Raw genomic sequence first — 15,176 nt, forward strand, 5'->3', positions numbered from 1 at the left:
CAAGACTCCACAAGAGATGAAGGACCATGCGAAAACCATTCTTGGTATCCATAAGGAAGGGGGACAAGGTAAATACTTAGGCCTACCTGAGCTCTTTGGGCGTAAGAAAAAAGACCTCTTCAGCGAGATTGTGGATAAAATCAAACAACGAGCTCTATCTTGGTCATCCAGATTCCTCTCCTCAGCTGCAAAGCTCACTATGCTCAAATCTGTCCTTGCTGCGATGCCCACATATACCATGTCATGCTTCAAGCTACCAAATAACCTGTGCAAACGAATCCAATCAGCTTTAACACGTTTCTGGTGGGATACTAAGACAGAGAAAAAGATGTGCTGGATTTCATGGAACAAGATGACAAAGTCCTTTAAAGAAGGTGGTTTGGGTTTTTGAGATATTCAAACCTTTAATGACGCACTGCTAGCTAAAATCAGTTGGCGAGTCCTCCAGCATCCCAATTGCCTTTTAGCCAGGGTCCTTCTAGGGAAATACTGTCAACACAGTAGCTTCCTTGAGACCCGACCTCCCACCTCTGCATCCCATGGTTGGCGCAGCATATGCATAGGAAGAGACCTTCTTGTACCAAGACTAGGTCTCCTTGTGGGATCGGGAAGCTCGATACCCATTTGGCGTAGCCCGTGGCTCTCCACTGAGTGTCCGTTAGCACCGATGGGTCCTCCCACCCTAGCATCCCACCTCATGACAGTGGCAGACCTCTTTCAACCTGATTCTGGTACGTGGAATAAACCTCTTATCCAGGAATTACTACCTGAGTATGAATCAGATATCCTGAAACTGAAGCCAAGTAAACTCCGAGCCCGGGATAGATGGGCTTGGCTACCCACCAGGGACGGTGTCTATTCAACGAAATCAGGATACTTTGAGGCACAAGCACCAATTCGGACTCTACCGGACTCCACCATCCAACCCCCGGGGAATCAAGCTTCCCAGTTTAACTGGAAATCACATATCTGGGCAGTTAAAACCTCACCCAAAACAAAACTTTTGCTCTGGAAGCTAGCACAGCAGGCTTTACCTGTAGGAGAGAACTTATCTCACCGAAAGATCACAGAACTAGTGCACTGCCCTCACTGCAAAGCACCCGAAACAGAGCTTCACTTATTTTTCCATTGTCCTTTTGCAGCTAAGACCTGGAGCAAAGCTCCCTTCAAGGAAACTTTTGATCCTTCTCGAGTCTCCTCTCCTCAGCTGGGCCTTCGGATGGTAAATGAGTTAACTTGTCTTCCCCCTACAGGTCTTGGAGAGGGACCCCTTTTCCCATGGATCATGTGGATCATATGGACTTCCCGCAACAACCTGATCTTCAGTAAAATCCAGATACCGGTGGAGGAGGCCCTCCTACTTGCGATCCTCCGTGCAAAAGAATGGCAACAAGCCCAGATCCGCAAGGCTCCGCCGAGTCCCCTTACCAACCCACCGCCTCGACTTCCAACAGAATCTCAACTACCCGGTACTATCACTTGCTGCACCGATGCGTCTTGGATCTCAGATTCAAAAGCAGGTCTTGGCTGGACCTTTCAAAACCATCGCCACCATATTATCGGACAGGGATCAGACCTTGCTCTGAATGTTTGATCTCCGCTGATGGCCGAAGCGCTTGCAACTCTCACCGCCATGAAAGTTGCAATCGAATCGGGTTTAATGCACATCTCCTTCACCTCCGACTCTCAATTGCTGGTCAAGGCGCTCAATTCGAAGACCCAATCAAAGGATCTTCATGGGATTCAACATGATATCCTATCTCTCTCTACTAGTTTCGTTTCTTGCAAATTTATGTTTATTCCTAGGAACCTGAACCGACATGCGGATGAGCTTGCAAAAAAGGCTCTATCTTTCTCTTGTATGAATATCTGATTTTAATATAAGAGTATTGGTTGACCAAAAAAACTGTTGATTTATTTAATTCAGTAACAATAGCTTTTGTTCTTTTTCTTTGACAACATTTTTAATTCATTAGTAAGCTAATAAAGTTCATATGCTACGATCATTGATCTAAACTACGTACCTAAGGATATTGTTTTATGTTAATGAGTGGTTAGACCATTAAAAATAATTAATGAATGATAAATTTGATTTACATAATGTGTGTGGTTTTCACTTCAATCTCTTACATTAAAAAAAACTAAACGACTATTGCAAATAAACAATTAATCTGTAGTAGTAATTAAGGACTGATCCTGCCGAGACAACAGTTGCTTTATATATGTCATAACAACATGGCCAACAGAGATTATTAACCACAGTTGCTACAAATAAAAAGTCCTGGGGGAGAATCATTTCTTTCTCTATTACAAATACATCAGCTTTTTTTTTTTTTTTGTTCAAACATCAGCTTTTGTTATTGGTCCATATTTATTAAAAAATTAAAATTATAATTATATAACTAAAATATTATTATTTTTATGTTTTTGAGAAACGCTCTCCATTTCTAGCGTTGGAGATGACCTAAGTAATTAAAGTTAGACCTAAATCTCAAAGTAGTTTGTTGTTGTAGTATTACGATTGCAAGTAAAATGAGAGATACGTTGGGCAACAAGGTGATCATAAATGTTTATCTATTTAGGAAATCTTATTGTTATAGTTTATTTACTACAACAATATATAACTTATAGTTTAGACAATTCTCATAAATACCACCAAAATGAGTTTTTTCAAAAATAACCACCCTTTATTTTTTTGTTCAAAAGTAACAGTAATATATATATATATATATATATCTATCTATATATATATAGATATATGTATATATATATATTTTTTCCAAAAATACCACTGAATTGATTTAAATTTTTAATATTCAAAATTAATCTCTAAATCCTAAACACTAAGCCTTATCCTTTAAAAACTATACTCTAATTCTAAAAACTATACTTTTAAATTTTTTGTTCAAGGGGGTGTATTCACTTGACATTTTCAGTGATTTGTATAAAATTTACAAATCTTATGCTATTCCATCATGAATTTTAAAAAGTCTCCTGAAATTCATTTGTTATTGAACTAATGATTTAAAAATATACCTTAAAATCCATTGTTATTCAAAACAGTTTGTGAATTTAGATTTTAATAATTTTTTTAGAGACTATGGAGGATTTGAAAAGATTTGTTTAGTTAAAAATACAGAAATCTAAATATCATTGTTTAAGGTGGGATTCGAAAGAATTTTACAATAAATCATATCAACTTCCCTAAAATCATCAAAATCATTTAAAATCTCATGAAAACTAAAATCACTTGAAATATTAGATTGAATACACCCTAAAGTGTGGTATTTTGAGGAATCCCTCTTATAATTTTCATCTTTATTAATGTTATTCTAAGTTTTTTCCTTTAGTATGTACAGAATACCAAATACATAAAAAAAATATTAAGTTTTATATTAACATTTTGTGAAATGCATATTCAATGGAAAGATGGAATATTATTATATATCAAATATTTTTATTATATCCAATATGCCGATATGGAACTTAGTACATACTTTCTTCAAATAATTAATTCATTTTGTTCTCTCTAATACGTGGCTAATTAATGAACAAAAAGAAAACAAAAGAAGAGAGCCTAAAGACGAGATAATAGAAAAGTACACACGTATTCCTCGCATCGTACGCTATTCTTATTCAGATGCATAGTTAGGCCTGGACATAAAAACCGTACCCAAATACCTAATCCGGAACCCAATCCGAAAAACCGGGTTCGGGATAGGTACATGTTTGCCTATAAAATCTTATTGGGTTTTATTTTCTAATACCCGTGGGTTCGTGTTAGAGTCGGGTAATATCCGGTACCCGTTTGGATACCCATTAAACCCGAACATATAAACATATTTATAATATTTATCATTAATATAATGCAATTACCTCAAAATTATGATTATAATTTTGAATATTTCATTTAGTTTTATACCTAAATATCAAAAATAATCAAAATATCTAAAATATTTTGTTATGTAAGTCAAAATTTAACTAAATTTATTTAAATTTAATTATATTTTTTCGGGTACCCGGTAGTTCGGGTACTAATCGGCTTCTAAAATTTGTAACCCAAACCGATCTGAACCCGATAGTACCCAAACCGAACCGAACCTATATATCTAAAAATATTCAATGAATTCTATTTTTCTAAACCCGTTTACCCGAACCCAAATGAGTAATATACAAACCCGAACGAGTTACTCGAATAGTGAACAATTTGGGTAACCAATAAATTGACTCTCCCATTTTTTTTCATGTCTTTCTAATTTTATTCACATTGGAAGGAATTATCAACGAGGTGTTAAAGTGGAGAGGAGGGAGACAATTAGGAACACTAAATTGTCACTGTTAGGCTCTCTCTTCTTAAGTATTTAACTTTTTTGGCAAACCAATTTCGTTTTCTCTGTTTCTGTATTGGGACCGTTGTTTCTTTGTTTCCGTGTGCAACTTGAGCTTCTTCTCCTTTCAGCACCAATGTGTTGCGCGTTTGGTCTCTCATTTATTTTTCCACGTTCTACGTTTTCAACATTTGTTGATTCTTCATGAGTTATATAGTATGATTTTTCAAAAAATAAAAAATATTAGATGAACACAAATGAATTTAAAAATCATACCGATCCTTCTTAATCGACTAAAGAAAAAAAAAGAAGTAAATGTTCAATCAAAAATCAACTATAGATGACTTTGGTTTAACAAAATTCAAATTCTTTTCTATAGAACTATTTATTTTTGTTATTTGTTAACACTAAATGAATATCTTTTTTTTTGTTTGTTAAAACACTAGTTTTGGAGCAAGAGATATAACTGAGTTAACAATATAATTAAAGAATCAAAAAACAGTAACCCTTTTCAATATTGCTTAGAGAATTGAATATTTAAAATCAATTTGAATCTCAAATAACTATATTCCTTTTGCCAACTTTAATTTGTTCTCAAAATTTCACTCAAAAATAAATAAAAAAATTTAACATTTAATCAAATTAAACATATACGTACCTGCGTCTCAAACAAGTAATCAAAACAATAGTGAAAAGAATCTTATGAAAACGCAAACGTGACTAAACTTGTAACCAGCCAAACAGTCCCTTCAGAGTCCACAATAGTTTCGTTTATATATTATATATATATGAACCCAACAAGACTAACGGAATAACCAAAAAAAAAAAGAAAGAAATAGAAAGAATAATAAAACGGTGCCGTGACGTGTCATCTTACTCCATCCCTTCCTTTTGCTTCTTCCCCTTTACTTCCTTCTTAAATTAATAATAATCATTTTTGTCGCAATCGGGAAAAAAAAAAAAAATCTCACCGGAGAAATTTTCTCACCGACGACGAAGACGATCATGGAGGTTTTAACTACTTCCTCACCTCTAACGCTTCACTCACGCCGTCTCCCCTCTTCTTCTTCTTCTTCCTCTTCACATGTGACCTCCATCGCCGCTTCTTCACTTTCTTCCTTCGCTTCTTCATATCTCGGAATCTCCCTCTCCAACCGCACAATCCACCGCTTCTCCACCACTCCGACGAAATTCAGACGATTTCCCAGTAGAAAACGGAAGAAATTCACTCCGATTTCGGCGGTTTTCGAACGGTTCACCGAACGAGCGATCAGAGCTATCATCTTCTCTCAGAAGGAAGCTAAATCGTTGGGGAAAGACATGGTTTACACTCAGCACCTTCTCTTAGGTCTGATCGCTGAGGATCGTGATCCTCAAGGTTTCCTTGGTTCAGGAATCACCATTGACAAGGCTCGTGAAGCTGTTTGGAGTATTTGGAACGAAGCTAATCCCGATTCCAAACAGGAGGAAGTTTCCTCCTCCACTTCGTATTCCAAATCCACGGACATGCCTTTCTCTATTAGTACCAAACGAGTCTTCGAAGCTGCCGTGGAGTACTCTAGGAATATGGATTGTCAATATATCGCTCCGGAGCATATCGCTATCGGACTCTTCACCGTTGATGACGGTAGCGCCGGAAGAGTCCTCAAAAGGTATAGAGATAATTAACTCATCTAATGTTTGTAAATCGATGAACGATTTGTTGTGATTGCCTTTTGATTTTAAAATTTGTTTGTGTGATATATAGATTGGGAGCAAATATGAATTTGCTTACAGCAGAAGCACTCACCAGACTGAAAGGAGAGATAGCTAAAGATGGGAGAGAGCCATCATCTTCATCTAAAGGGAGCTTCGATGCTTCCCCTAGTGGTCGAATTGCTGGTGGAAAACCTAAAGGTAATGGTTTTATAGATATGAGATTCTGTTTGTTCCTGGTTTGAGAAAGAAGGATACTGATAAACCTTTTATCTAAAATTTGTGTTTATCAGCGAAAAGTGTACTGGAACAGTTTTGTGTGGATCTTACAGCGCGTGCTAGTGAGGGTCTTATTGATCCTGTTATTGGTCGGGAGAAAGAAGTTCAAAGAGTCATCCAGATACTTTGCCGCAGAACTAAAAACAGCCCAATTCTTCTTGGTGAAGCTGGCGTTGGGAAGACTGCCATTGCTGAAGGATTAGCGATTAGTATTGCAGAAGCTAATGCTCCTGGATTTCTTTTGGTGCGCACCTGCATCTGATCAAATGGAATTTTTTTTTTTTTTATCTGAAGTTGGTTAGTCATGTACATGACCAGTTTTATTTGTTTTATATATGTAGACGAAACGCATCATGTCCCTGGATATAGGACTGTTGATGGCAGGTGCAAAAGAAAGGGGAGAACTGGAGGCTCGGGTCACTGCTTTGATAAGCGAGGTTAAAAAATCAGGTTATTGATCTAAACCCTTAATACATCAAAGACTGTAAAGTTAACCTGGAACATTCCTAACACCGGGTTTTCTTTTTGTTTTTCTCATAGGTAAGGTGATTCTCTTCATTGATGAAGTGCACACACTTATTGGGTCGGGCACAGTCGGAAGAGGAAACAAGGGGTCGGGGCTTGACATTGCTAACCTCTTGAAACCATCACTTGGAAGGGGTGAACTTCAGGTACGCATGCTGAATGAATCGATGTTCTGCTGCTGTTACTTGTGAATGAATCTTACCAATCTGGGTTTTGCTCAAAAATTGAAACAAATTAACGTTTCCACCTCTGGCTTGATGAAGTAGTTAATATGATAATAGAAGAGAAGCAAAATTCCTACAGAAGCATATTTCAATTATGAAAATGAATGCAAATTTTTAGTATACTATATATGGTGCTAAAGCTAGCTCTACTAATCATCAGTCAACCATTTCAGTGCATTGCATCCACAACCCTTGACGAATTTAGGAGTCAGTTTGAGAAGGACAAAGCTTTAGCGAGGAGATTCCAGCCAGTGTTGATTGACGAGCCAAGCGAGGTTTGTTTTCAAGCCTGATTTTTCTATCGTATTAACCAACCAACACCTGTTTTCTTATCTAGTATATTCATCTTAACAACATTTTAGGAAGACGCGGTGAAGATTTTGTTGGGTCTTCGTGAANTGGCGTTGGGAAGACTGCCATTGCTGAAGGATTAGCGATTAGTATTGCAGAAGCTAATGCTCCTGGATTTCTTTTGGTGCGCACCTGCATCTGATCAAATGGAATTTTTTTTTTTTTTATCTGAAGTTGGTTAGTCATGTACATGACCAGTTTTATTTGTTTTATATATGTAGACGAAACGCATCATGTCCCTGGATATAGGACTGTTGATGGCAGGTGCAAAAGAAAGGGGAGAACTGGAGGCTCGGGTCACTGCTTTGATAAGCGAGGTTAAAAAATCAGGTTATTGATCTAAACCCTTAATACATCAAAGACTGTAAAGTTAACCTGGAACATTCCTAACACCGGGTTTTCTTTTTGTTTTTCTCATAGGTAAGGTGATTCTCTTCATTGATGAAGTGCACACACTTATTGGGTCGGGCACAGTCGGAAGAGGAAACAAGGGGTCGGGGCTTGACATTGCTAACCTCTTGAAACCATCACTTGGAAGGGGTGAACTTCAGGTACGCATGCTGAATGAATCGATGTTCTGCTGCTGTTACTTGTGAATGAATCTTACCAATCTGGGTTTTGCTCAAAAATTGAAACAAATTAACGTTTCCACCTCTGGCTTGATGAAGTAGTTAATATGATAATAGAAGAGAAGCAAAATTCCTACAGAAGCATATTTCAATTATGAAAATGAATGCAAATTTTTAGTATACTATATATGGTGCTAAAGCTAGCTCTACTAATCATCAGTCAACCATTTCAGTGCATTGCATCCACAACCCTTGACGAATTTAGGAGTCAGTTTGAGAAGGACAAAGCATTAGCGAGGAGATTCCAGCCAGTGTTGATTGACGAGCCAAGCGAGGTTTGTTTTCAAGCCTGATTTTTCTATCGTATTAACCAACCAACACCTGTTTTCTTATCTAGTATATTCATCTTAACAACATTTTAGGAAGACGCGGTGAAGATTTTGTTGGGTCTTCGTGAAAAATATGAAGCCCATCACAATTGCAAATATACTATGGAAGCCATAGATGCTGCAGTGTATCTTTCATCACGATATATCGCTGATAGATTCCTTCCAGATAAAGCTATTGATCTCATTGACGAGGCAGGAAGCAGAGCTCGTATTGAAGCTTTTAGGAAGAAAAAGGAGGATGCAATCTGTATCCTTTCGAAGCCACCTGATGATTACTGGCAAGAGATCAGAACAGTTCAGGCCATGCACGAAGTGGTAAGAAATCTAGACATTCTTCCTACAGCACTCTTGGATCGTGATGCAATTTACCTATTAACAGCGTTAATAATTGTTTCTATAAATAGGTTCTATCAAGCAGGCAAAAGCAGGATGATGGTGATGCCATGGCAGATGAGACTGGTGAACTAGCTGAGGAGTCTTCGCTGCCGCCTGTAGCTGGCGATGATGAGTACGACTTCCTTCTTTTACATATTTAGGTCTTGAGGGGAAACGTTCAAATATTTAAGAAGGCAAATGAAGGAGCCTCCATAACATTAGTTTTGATTGTGCTTTCAGGCCTATACTTGTGGGACCTGATGATATTGCAGCCGTTGCATCGGCTTGGTCTGGAATTCCAGTTCAGCAGATCACTGCAGATGAAAGAATGCTTTTAATGGGTTTAGAAGAGCAGCTTAGAAGCAGAGTTGTTGGTCAAGATGAGGCTGTAGCTGCCATATCTAGAGCTGTTAAGAGGTCCCGGGTTGGCTTAAAAGATCCTGACCGTCCAATTTCCGCTATGCTTTTCTGTGGACCAACTGGAGTTGGAAAAACGGAACTTACAAAAGCTCTGGCAGCAAATTATTTTGGATCGGTACAGCTTCCTTAACAATGTAACGTTGACACATGATATGGTCATTGGACGAATTTCTTCATCCCCGGTTTTTCATTGGTTATTGCAGGAGGAATCTATGCTGAGATTAGACATGAGTGAATACATGGAGCGTCATACTGTGAGCAAGTTGATAGGTTCACCTCCCGGATATGTTGGTTTTGAAGAAGGTGGAATGCTCACTGAAGCTATCAGGAGACGTCCTTTCACAGTTGTCTTGTTCGATGAGATAGAGAAAGCTCATCCGGATATCTTCAATATTCTTCTCCAATTGTTCGAAGATGGCCATCTAACCGATTCACAGGTATGTCATGTTTACACTTTTAACTTGCTGTTATTGCTTGACGAGGGTTATAACTCGTTTGTGCATATGATTGATTTGTTTGCTCAGTCTTCTACGTTATTGAAGTTTATATTGGGTCTGTTTCTGGAATCTTTGTTTACAGGGAAGGAGAGTATCTTTTAAGAACGCACTGATCATAATGACCTCTAATGTCGGATCAACAGCCATTGCAAAGGGAAGACACGGTTCAATAGGTTTTATCCTCGAAGACGACGAAGAGGCAGCATCTTATACTGGAATGAAATCTTTGGTAGTCGAAGAACTCAAGAACTATTTCCGTCCAGAGTTGTTGAACCGGATAGACGAAATCGTCATTTTCAGACAGCTTGAGAAGGCTCAGGTTAGTTATTTTCTCCACCTAACCTTATATGGTAGGGTGTGTATAAAAACTGAACCAAACAATAACAGTAGCTTTATGCCGACTCAAAACAGAGACTTTATGAGTAGGGGTGGTTGGTTTATATAAAAACTAAAACTCTGATTCTGCAGATGATGGAGATCTTGAACCTGATGCTACAAGACTTGAAGTCGAGGCTCGTGGCACTTGGAGTCGGTTTAGAGGTGTCTGAAGCCGTCAAGGAACTTATATGTAAACAGGGCTATGATCCGGCGTATGGTGCACGGCCACTCCGTAGAACTGTCACAGAGATTGTGGAAGATCCACTTAGTGAAGCCTTTCTTGCTGGGAGTTTCAAGCCCGGTGACACGGCTTTTGTAGTTCTTGATGATACCGGAAACCCATCCGTTCGGACGAAACCTGATTCTTCTTCTGTACGAGTTACAGACAAGACATCGATCGCATAGTTTCACCACCATTGGAGGATTGTGTATAAAGATTCTTTGATTATAGTTACTTTTCTTATAGCTTGAATTTCAATTGATTGTTGGAAAACCTGTATATATAAAGATACATAGTGATTAGTACGTGAGGTAATTGTATTAACTATTTAATTATAAATATATGTTACTCCTTCGTTTAATCTATGCTTCTAGCGTTCTAGATTTTGAGTCATGCGTTTGGATGAGTGAAAGAAGAGAAGAGAATTATGTGAATCAGGAATTTAGGATTCCTAAACCATTCACTATTGATTAATCTGACATGAAATAGTTGATTACAGACATTTGCAACTTGATTATGAAACTTAACCTATGTAGCATGACACCGAGTGTTTTTTTTTGTTATCTAATCGACTTTTTTAAAACAGCTATCCCTTTTATATGACATTGTCACCAGACCACCTCCCTTAGATGATCAACCGGTACATACCTCTTACCATTCCTGATGCAACTTATATATTGTTGGACCTATGTTGTTTACAAAACTTACAGTGTCTACGTGGACAACTTATTCATTATACAGGATAGGAAACATAACATTTCATTACGTGTACAACTTTTCATTATACAGGTGGTTTTGTCCAAATACCTTTCACCAAACCAAACATTCCGACCTAGATGCCAAATGTTTATAAACCCGTCAGACTGTATAAGCGTCCAATTCTCCAAAAAATTCCACTTCGGATATATTACCCATATCCACAAATCTAATACCCAATGAATACCTACCGAGCTAAAGTGTGTTCCCATTAACATCAAACAAGGAAAACAGGACACACAACAGCCAATACTAACCGTCCCTAATCCACACAGCTTAACGCCATTGGATACAAACTCCACAAAATTAGTGTTCACCCACTACATACTAACACCATCAAACATCCGTCAACATGATGGCAACAGGTTTGAACAACTCGTTCGATTGTGCCCAGTCTCTTTGCTTCTCCCACACCAATTTACTTTTGTTTTCACGACACCATTTATCTGCAAACGGAATACCAAACCCAAAAAAAAGAGTTATGTTTTACAATATCCAATGTTGTAATTGTTAAAACAAAAAACTTTCAAAACTCAGTCACTTACAGGATACTCTCCTATTGAAGGAATCCTCGTCTCTTTTGGACGGTCGGCTGGTTTACGAGCCTCCATTTACATATTAACAACTAGCTGTCAAAAGCACACCATTATACTTCTCGTTGATATGACTCCCATCCACAATAATGACACGCCTCAACTTCCTAAAACCTTCAACTAAAGCCCCGAATGCCAAAAACATATACAAAACCTTTCTCTACCATCTTCGAGGACTTCAGTTTTAATATCGGTTACAGTCCCTGGATTAGCTTCTTTTAAGACATGCAAAAAAACAGGTAGATCCTCGAAAGACTCATCATCCGAACCAAAGATGCCCTCCAAAGACTCTTACCCTTGGCTCTCCAAAATTTGCTGTAAGATGCAGCAACCCTCAGATCCTCAAGAACCATCTGTTGGAGATCCAATGGGGCTGGACCTTTTGTCGGATCAATGTACTTCGCCTTGTACACAGCTGCAATCACTCAAGAGGTTGCTCTTTTCAAATAGTTGTTCCTTGTCTCTATTGGACATGTATGTTCAAGATTAGCTTTCCTAATCTCATAGTAGCCTGAATCCTTCATTTCACATGCTAGAACCCTCCAGTCACAGCTCTCACCAAAACAACTAACTACAAATGAGTTTTTCTTTGTTGTAGTTTGAGTGAAATGAAACATGTTCTTGATAGCATATATCGCTAGAGCAATATGGAAATCCTCTTTGTTTGCAAAAAAATTGCCCTTATATATCCCTTTACCATCATTCTCAATGTCCAGATCGGGTATTTTTTCCCTCTCATACTCGGTGTTGTCAAACAAAGAAAGAATATCAAACTCCTCCTCATCAATATCTTCTAGCTTCATACCGTCCACAAGCCCACTTCTCTGTCCAGGGTTGTGTGTCCATTTGGTTACACCTACATGTTCACCCTTATCTGATTATGACATTTAAACCCACCGATTGTTTTGGTCTTATCTTCTTCTTTTAAAGGAACAACACCATTAACTAACACAGTGTGATCGAAGCAAGAAAAATTATTACACATAACCTCCACAACATTAACTCGACCAAACTAATCACCAATGAAATTCTCCAAAAACTCTTTATCATAGTCTTTGGGGGTAACCACTACCTTTGTCACTTCAGATTCTTCTTCCTCCCCTACATCTTCAAACCTATCACCGACTCCTATACCTTCTGACTAACTTCCTTCTTTTGTACGGGTCTTCCTAGCTGCTACATCCCCGCCAATTTCCACTTCCTCACCACAAGAGCCTTTTATCTTCCACTCTAGTTTTGCCAGTTCAACCATATATTCATCATCAACCTGGGTAGTCTCAATAACCAATGTCTTCGATCCTGCCGTTGATGCTTCTCCAAACAAAACCCTCTTCACTACCACTATTACTAAGACCAGATGACGACCCACAGCTTCGCTTCTTTCGCGTTGCCTCTCTGCAATCTACCTCGATGTCGTCGCCAGCTTTCCTCTTTTCTTTAGCTCTTCAAACGTAACAAACAAATTCAACCCATGGTTCTTACAAAGCATCTCTATATAGTAGTCTAGACCAATATTTGTAGTCACAATCACCGGCAGAGTCCTCATTTCCATCGTCAATTACATAAATGCAGGGATGCAATAACTCAGATTTGCCTTCTTCTCCACCAAACTTAATGCTGCCACAACTGAATCTTCAACATCCACTAACTTGGTCAAAACAGACAATGGAACAACCCGCGACAAGAGTTTATTGTCCACTTTGAACCTCCAAACGCCATCCACAAATAGGGATGTCAATTGGGCTGTCCATGTCCAAATTGTCATGTCCAAATGGACACATACGTTTTATGTACATTCATGATGAAATCCCAAATAGAACCATGTCCAAATAAGTCCAAACCAAATAAGACCATGATCACTTGAACTGTCAATGGAAACCAGATAATACATGAACTAAATTATGCTAAAAACTTATAAACTCATTCATAACACTCATAAATTGATACATAACACTCATAAGTTCATATTAAGTCCATACATAACTCATAAGTTCATACTTATAAATCCATACGTAACTCATAAAATCTTTCTTCTTCTTGAACATTTTGCTCATGGTCTTATTCATGGTCTCTAGTCTTGAATGATGATCTTCCTGCAGACAGTGAGACAATTAACACATGAAATTAAAAAAAAACCATCAATAGTTTGCTCAAAGTTATAAGAATTAGCATACTTACTAATTCATAATCTTTTTAGTAGCTCTGATCTTCTTTCTTACACCTTCTCCTTTTCCCGGATATTACAACACAATAACTCGGATCATCAAACTGCATTCAAAGTTTCAAATCACACACATTCACAAATGACCCCTAAAGTTAAGTTTTAAAATCCTATCTACAGCTCGGATCACTTTGAACCCCCAAACGTCGTCCATAGAGCAGCTCCAGTTCTGGGATATTACAACACAATAACTCGGATCATCAACCTGCATCATAAAAGATTTGGGGTCATGAATTCATCTCCATCAATGGCTGCAATAATATAAATAACAATTTTGTGTTTCTAATTACTGGTATTAGTGATAAATCTATAAACATTTTTGACCGGAATCATTATCAATAACACAAATTAAGACCAACGGAAACACATATCTATAAACATATTTAGTGTATATATATATTCATGTTTTAAAGTTTATAATCTCTAAACTAATTGTCATTACATTTCTGAAAAAATATGTTTTGCCATGGTTTTTCTTTTGTTTTGCATATGTTTTGCTTTTCTTTCTAATATTTTCTTATAAATTAAATACAGTTCTTTCAAAAACTCCCCTTTCGCAACAGAAAACAAACCAATGTTTTAAGAAAGACATTCAAAATCAAATATTTTGAGTATGTACCCATGTGTTTGGTTTGAACATTTCTATTGTGAGCTCTTTTTAATTGTAATGTAAAAAAACTCTATCAATAACACAAATTTAGACCAACGGGAAAATAATGTTTACTAAAAAAGACCTGTTTTTAAGAATACACATTTAATTATTATTTTTTTTATCTTGGTTGATATCGTCATTTTTTTGCCATGAATAAAGTATACATTTTAATAGTGGGATTAGCAAATAGAAAAATATATATTAAGGTATGTTGATAAATTTTGGTATACAAAAGAATATCTAATGTTTTAACTATGATACCAATAAACAAGTGCTTTTATCAATATTTTAGAATCTAGATCCGATGAAGCTGAGAGAATTACCATCTCTATGAGATCAGAGGACGCTAAGAGAACCACCATGCATCTCAATGAGATCCGAGGAAGTTGGATGAAAAATGAAAAATGTAAGCTTGGAGTAAAGAAGTTGAATCTTGAATGTAATTTTTTTTTTCTCTTTTCCTGATTTTTTAGTGAGTAGAAGAGAGATGTGGACCATTTTTTTTTTTTTGTTAAAGGAGGTGTAAATCTTTTTAAATAGAGAAATATGAAATTGAACTCTTACAGCTTATTTATTAGTATAGTTCAGGTATAAATTCCTGTGATCTATTTCATTTTTCTATTTTAGATTCTTCTCTTAAATTATTACTACTTGTTTTGTGTTATCCCTTCTTTTAATTTTTTTATTTGTACATTTACAATATA

At 37.1% G+C, this 15,176-nt stretch overlaps 2 protein-coding genes across 2 annotated transcripts; both read left to right on the top strand.

Annotated features, from left to right (window-relative positions):
• On the top strand, positions 668–1,594 carry LOC104763359. Its single transcript, XM_010486739.1, has one exon. The coding sequence runs from the start codon at positions 668–670 to the stop codon at positions 1,592–1,594; it is 927 nt and encodes a 308-aa protein (XP_010485041.1).
• On the top strand, positions 5,157–10,613 carry LOC104761101 (chaperone protein ClpD, chloroplastic-like). Its single transcript, XM_010484134.2, has 12 exons — positions 5,157–5,980; positions 6,076–6,224; positions 6,317–6,546; positions 6,644–6,752; positions 6,843–6,973; positions 7,225–7,326; positions 8,394–8,675; positions 8,765–8,868; positions 8,976–9,270; positions 9,359–9,592; positions 9,735–9,971; positions 10,121–10,613. Exons 1-12 carry the CDS (start codon positions 5,334–5,336, stop codon positions 10,433–10,435), a joined length of 2,835 nt encoding a protein of 944 aa, XP_010482436.1. The 5' UTR covers positions 5,157–5,333; the 3' UTR covers positions 10,436–10,613.

Source organism: Camelina sativa, chromosome 18, assembly GCF_000633955.1.
Source record: "Camelina sativa cultivar DH55 chromosome 18, Cs, whole genome shotgun sequence".
NCBI lineage: Eukaryota > Viridiplantae > Streptophyta > Magnoliopsida > Brassicales > Brassicaceae > Camelina > Camelina sativa.